Genomic DNA, 5,785 nt, shown 5'->3' on the forward strand with positions numbered 1-5,785 from the left:
GGAAGCCATTCCCTGTGTCCTGGCCCTCCAGGCCCTCCTGCCCAGCAGATTCCCAGAGTTCAGAGCTGTTCCTGCAGCACTCACAGACGGATGGGAAAATGGAATCGTGGAATGGTTTGGGTGGGAAGGGATTTAAAGCCCATCCAGTGCCACCCCTGCCATGGGCAGGGACACCTCCCACTGTCCCAGGGTGCTCCAGCCTGGCCTTGGGCACTGCCAGGGATCCAGGGGCACCCACAGCTCTTCTGGGAATTCCACCCCATCCCCTCCCCACCCTCCCAGGGAAGGAATTCCTTCCCCATATCCCATCTAGCTGCCAATTAGAGCAGGAAACCTCTGGGGCTGTAACCATCCACCACCAGAATTCCCACAAGGTGCCGCAGCCACGAGGGCCCCTCTGGCATCCCCAGCACGCCCAGCTCAGCTCCCGCCCGCACAGATTCCAGGCTCTTTCCTCCCTCTCCCACCTCCAAAGGGTGGGAGAGCGGCTCCCACGGCAGCTGGCAAAGCTGCGAGCGAGGAGTGACCGAATCCCGGGCTCTGGCTCCTGTTGGAGCCGCTTGGGCCGAGCCAGCGGAGGCCGTGCCCGGCTGTGCTGTTCCAAAGGCACGGGAATTCTGCTGGATTGCTCTTCCCCGTGGAAATCAGCCGGCGTTTCCTCTGCCTCCGTGGCCTCGGCGAGGAAATGCCCTGAGGGAAAACACGGGCGAGGTTGGAAAGCTGGGTTTGTTTAGTCTAGCGAGGTGTGAAAATCCCGGGAGGTGCAGAAGGGTTGGAAAACAAGGCTGGAGTTGGACATTGCCGGTGTCGGGGGCTAGGAAAGGACAGCTTAACATGGCAGAGGTGGGTGCCAAGGGAAATATTCCAGCTGCAGCCTTGGGATAGAGGGGGAATCTTGGGAGGCTTCTCACAGGAGGAGGTTTTGCTGTGGATTTTGTGGCTGCACCCCCAGGGCGGCTGTGCCTGAGTGGGTTTAGGGGAATCTTTGGGCTTTTTCCAGGTGCCAGCACCTCTGTGGTGGGAATAATGCAACCCCTGCCTGGATCCCAGCCTCCTGCCTTGCAGGATTTAGGCCCGGGAGGTGAAAGGTTTTGTAAATCATTGTTAATCTCCCGAGCCACACGCGCTGCCAAGTAACTCCTTAAGCCTTTGTTTAGGCTTTGGGTGTCCTTGGTGTGACCCCAGCCTGGAGAAAGTGCTCCAGGCACGCTCCCAGTCGGAAAAGTGAAGGATTTTTGGTGTTTTCACGCTTAAAACTTTGCTCCCACGGCCAAAACTCAGCTCTCAGGTGCAGCAGGAGTTGGCAGCTCCCTGCTTGGCATTGGGGGGAGGAGTAGGTGATTAACAGGTAATAATTAAATAATACAAACCCCGAAATGAGTGCAACTGGAGCTGCCACTCAGCTGGGTACTTCTGACTGCAAAAGCTGGATTTTTTATTCCACTTCTCATTCATTATTTATTATTTCTTTATTATTTATTACCATTATTTATTAGATATTATTTATATATTATTATTGCTCAGAACCGAGCACTTAGGCAGGTTTTATGGGGCTTGAGCTCAACGTTGGTCCTGGATTAAGCCAGGAGCCTGGGCTGGAGATGTGAGCAGCAAATAAACCCCTTTAGGGCAGCCAGGGGCTGAGAGCTGGGCACTGGCAGGCTCAGGGCCATTCCCAACCCTCCTGCAAGGCTCCCAAGAGATATAAAACTGGTTTTTACCATATTCAGCCCAGGACAGGAAAAGGCTCCTAAGCCCAAGCACCTGCAGAGAACTGGGATGGGTTTTTTTATTCCCTGCCCACACGTGAGGTGTGAGAAACAAATCTGTGCTCACCAAAATCCCTGCAGAGGTTCCTGCAGTTGGAACGATGTGATGGATGTTTTTAAGGTGTCTCAGGTGATTCTAGGAAAGGTTTTAGGCCCAGCTTTCCACAAATAACCCCCGTAAAGGACGGAGGTGCCACTCCCAGGCTGTGGTGACCCCACTCCTGCCTCTGTCTCTTCCAGCAACCCCTGGTGAGGCTGAAAGGAGGAGCCAACACCGGGGAAGGCCGGGTGGAGGTGCTGAAAAACGGGGAGTGGGGGACAGTGTGCGACGACAACTGGAACCTGGTGTCGGCCAGCGTGGTGTGCCGGGAGCTGGGCTTCGGCAGCGCCAAGGAGGCCATCACGGGAGCCAGGCTGGGCCAAGGTAAGGACCTCCACAGCTCCAGGAGCTCCTGGTGCCCTGAGTTACAGAGCATTCCGCCCTCAGGGACATCCCATAATTGAGGGCACGGCGGATTTTTGTCGGGATGTTCGGTTTGGGGAGCAGGAATTTTTTTTCCCTTACCTTCATAAAGTCTCTTGGGGCCAGACTGGAATTATGTGACTTAAAAAGATTCCCTGAAAAAAAGTCTGGGGATGATGAGTTTGACCTTTTGCTCAGGCAGCTGTTCCAGTAATTAATTCTTAATTATCTCATCTGCTGCTCTGAAATTCCCTTTGAGCCCTCTAGAACCACACCATGGAGTAATGCATTACTAGAAGGTTCCTGGCAAAAAACGAGTCCTGGAGCCAGACTTCAAATGCTCCAATTTAAGACCAGGACAGTAATTTAGCTCATTATAAACAGAAGGGCATTTGAGCAGCTCATAGCCAGGTTTGGGTTTGGATTTCCTGTCTTTGGGAGTTGGTTTAAATTCCAAAATGTGGTCAGTGGTGAGTCAAAGGCGAGCTGAAACCACCTGGTGATTCCCACACCTTGTTCCCATGGTGGAGACCCAAAAAAAAAATGACACCAAACCCTCCTTGTGGGAATAACCCCAAAAAACTGACACCAAATCCTTGTTGTGAGGATAAAGGAATGGGAGAAATTTTGAGAATGAAGGAATGGGGGAAATTTTGAGAATAAAGGAAGGGGGGAAATTTTGAGAATGAAGGAAAGGGGGAAATTCCTTCCAGTTGGAGAAAGGGAGGGAAGGAAACAACACGTGGGTGTCCCAAGTCTGGGAAGCTCTAAAACATGACCTGTCCGCTGGATTTGCCAAAAACCCTCTTGTGGTGGGATGGAATCTGCTGATGTGTGGAACGGGATGGAGGAACCAGCTCCATCATCCTGGGGTGGGTGGAAGTGGCTGCCACGTGCGGGAGCAGAACGTGGAACACGCTGTTCCTGCCACATCCCACAGCCTGGAATCTCCCCCCACGCGCTTCCCTTTCTTTTAACGCTCACAATCCATCAGTGCTCCCTGTCAGGAGCATCCCTTGGGATGGGGGACGTCCCTCCGGCAGCCAGAGCGTCACGTTTTGGTTGGAAAAGGAGCTTTTGTTGGCCCTGGATGTGCAGGGAGCTCTCCAAGCTCTCAAGGCCGTGTCCTTGTTTGCACTTTTGTTTGGTTCCAGCTGCATCCCGGGGAATTTGGGTGTTCTGAGGCTGCTTTGAAGGCTCAGCCTCACCGTGGGTGCGAAGGGGTTGAATTGCACAGGGTAAATCAGCTCCCAGTGCTTTAACTGGGAGTCCCAGTTAGGGCAGAGGGGGAGAGCAGAGCCTTCCACAGAGCTTGGGCTGGGGGAGGAGGGTTTATCCCACCTTTATTAATTGGCGACAATTAATTAACAACAGATTAAACAACTCATTCTTATTCCCACAAGAGGGGAGACACTGAGCCCAGAGCTCATGGGTGTGCTGATGTCCTGCGAGGGAGAGCATGGAATTAAACTCCAGGGAGTAGGTGAAGGCAAGTGTTGGATGGACAGGCCAAATCCTGGTGGTTTTAAGTGCGATGGCATGGGAGGAAGTTCAGTTTTCCTCACATTTCATCCCATTTTGGCTCCATTTCAGTGCCCCCATTGCCATAATTTCCCCAAGAAGAGCAGCCCTGCCAGGGTTCTGTGGCTCACTGAGGCCCTGCCCTTGTCCTTTGTCATCTTTGTCATCCTCATCATCCCACTGGAATGACTTTGCCAGGCTGGGAATGTCGGTCTGGATCTCTCCTGCATTCCTGGAACTTCCCCCTCCAGCTCCGGTCAAGGCACTCCTCCCTCTCAGCCCCTCGGTGGCTGCAGAATGACCAGGAAGTGCTGCCAGCTCCAGATGGGAACCACAAACAGGATTTTAATGAGAGAGAGGCAGAACAAAAACGGGACGAGATTCCCATTCCCCAGCAGCCTCCCCCGGGAATGTCCTCCCACCCTGCCCACATGTGGCGTGAGGGTGGACACAGGGCTGCCCAGGGTGCCCAAACCCCACGGACTGTGGGTGAAATGGAGCCCAGCACATTCACATCTCCGCCTTGGTCGTTCTTTCCCAGCACTTTAGGCAGTTCCCTTCCATGTTTTTCTGATGGAAATTCCGATTTTCTGCTGCCGCTCATCCTGGGAGGACCCAAATTATTCCATTTCTGTCCCAGCACCTCGAGCCCCTTCTCTGCAGTTGTTCACTGCTGTTTCCCTCAGCTTTCTGCCCCAGATTTCTTTTCCTGACCCCTCATCCCTCCCCGTGGGTGTTTTATTCCCAGCCAATGTGCCGATGTCCCGGTTAAATGTCAGGCCTTGAGCGGGAGCAGATCCCAGCACAAAGACCCAGCCAAAAGGTCACCAAATTGGTGAATTCCTACAGCTGAAGTTTGTAAATGATGGAACAGTGGAAATTTGGCTTTTCCTGGGATTCCTGCATGCTGGAGTCACAGGGAATACTGGAAAGAATTTAACGGTGGAATTATTAACCATAACCTCACGGCTTTTTGTTTTATTTTTACAAGAAATCAGCAGATTTTTTCCAAGTTCTGAATGCTGGAGGTCACTGTGGTATTAACAACCTGCTGGGGATGTTCCCTCACCACCCAAAAGGACTTTTTTTCCCTGTTTTTCCCCAAGGAATGGGTCCCATCCACCTGAATGAGATCGACTGCACGGGCTTTGAGAAGTCGGTCACGGACTGCAAGTTCAACACCGAGTCCCAGGGCTGCAACCACGAGGAAGATGCTGCTGTGAGGTGCAACGTGCCAGCCATGGGCTTCCAGAACCAGGTGAGGAGCTGAGGGATCCAGGTGTGAGGGAATTTCGGGCAGGAATCGGGCAGGAATCGTTTCACCCAAGCCATGAGTATTTGGTTTAGGTTTTCCCTAAAAAAGGAGGGAAAATGAGGATGATGCTCCCTTTTTGTGCTGAGTTTTGAGCTCCTCTGGACGTGCCAGAGGTTTATAAATGAGGAAGGCCAGGTTGGACGGGGCTTGGAGCAGCCTGGGAGAGTGGAAGGTGACCCTGCCCACGGCAGGGGGTGGAATTAAATGATTTTTAACCCAATTGTCAACCTTTTCCAACCCAGCCATTCCATGATTCTGTGCTGACTGCACAAACCAGACACAGATTCCTCTGAATGCTCCTTCCAAGGGTCTAAAGGAGCAGGGAAGGGAAGCTTTCCCAGGGAATGTTATTCCTGCAGCTGGTCCAACCCACTTTGAGCTGCTGGGCTTGGCTGGACCATCCCCTGCCAAAGTGAGAGAAGAACTGAACTCCCTGAGCTCGAGCCCTGAGGAGACTCCGAGTGCTGCTCGATTCCTGCACGGTTTTCCAGTGCCTTCCCCGGGACACGATGCTGCCCAACCCGAGTGCCCTGAGTCCTGTTCCCTAGGGATGGGTTGGGAATGTGTTCATGCAGTCTTGTCAGAATTCCTTTTTGCCAGCCAGAATTCCCTCTGGCAGGGGAAAACCCTCACCAGGATTTCTCCAGCTCTGTGCTAAAGGCGGACCTCTCCTCTCCTCTCCTCTCCTCTCCTCTCCTCTCCTCTCCTCTCCTCTCC

The 5,785-nt window shown here is 53.0% G+C and overlaps 1 protein-coding gene across 1 annotated transcript in view; it reads left to right on the plus strand.

Moving 5' to 3' along the window:
* Window positions 1–5,785, plus strand: part of LOXL2 (lysyl oxidase like 2) — a 59,051-nt gene that overhangs the window by 33,653 nt on the left and 19,613 nt on the right. Inside the window, exons 6-7 of the mRNA XM_017732346.1 lie at window positions 2,010–2,193; window positions 4,860–5,011. Of these exons, the coding sequence (XP_017587835.1) occupies window positions 2,010–2,193; window positions 4,860–5,011 (336 nt within the window). The remainder of the gene's footprint in view (window positions 1–2,009; window positions 2,194–4,859; window positions 5,012–5,785) is intronic.

Source organism: Corvus brachyrhynchos, unplaced genomic scaffold, assembly GCF_000691975.1.
Source record: "Corvus brachyrhynchos isolate BGI_N302 unplaced genomic scaffold, ASM69197v1 scaffold150, whole genome shotgun sequence".
Lineage (NCBI taxonomy): Eukaryota > Metazoa > Chordata > Aves > Passeriformes > Corvidae > Corvus > Corvus brachyrhynchos.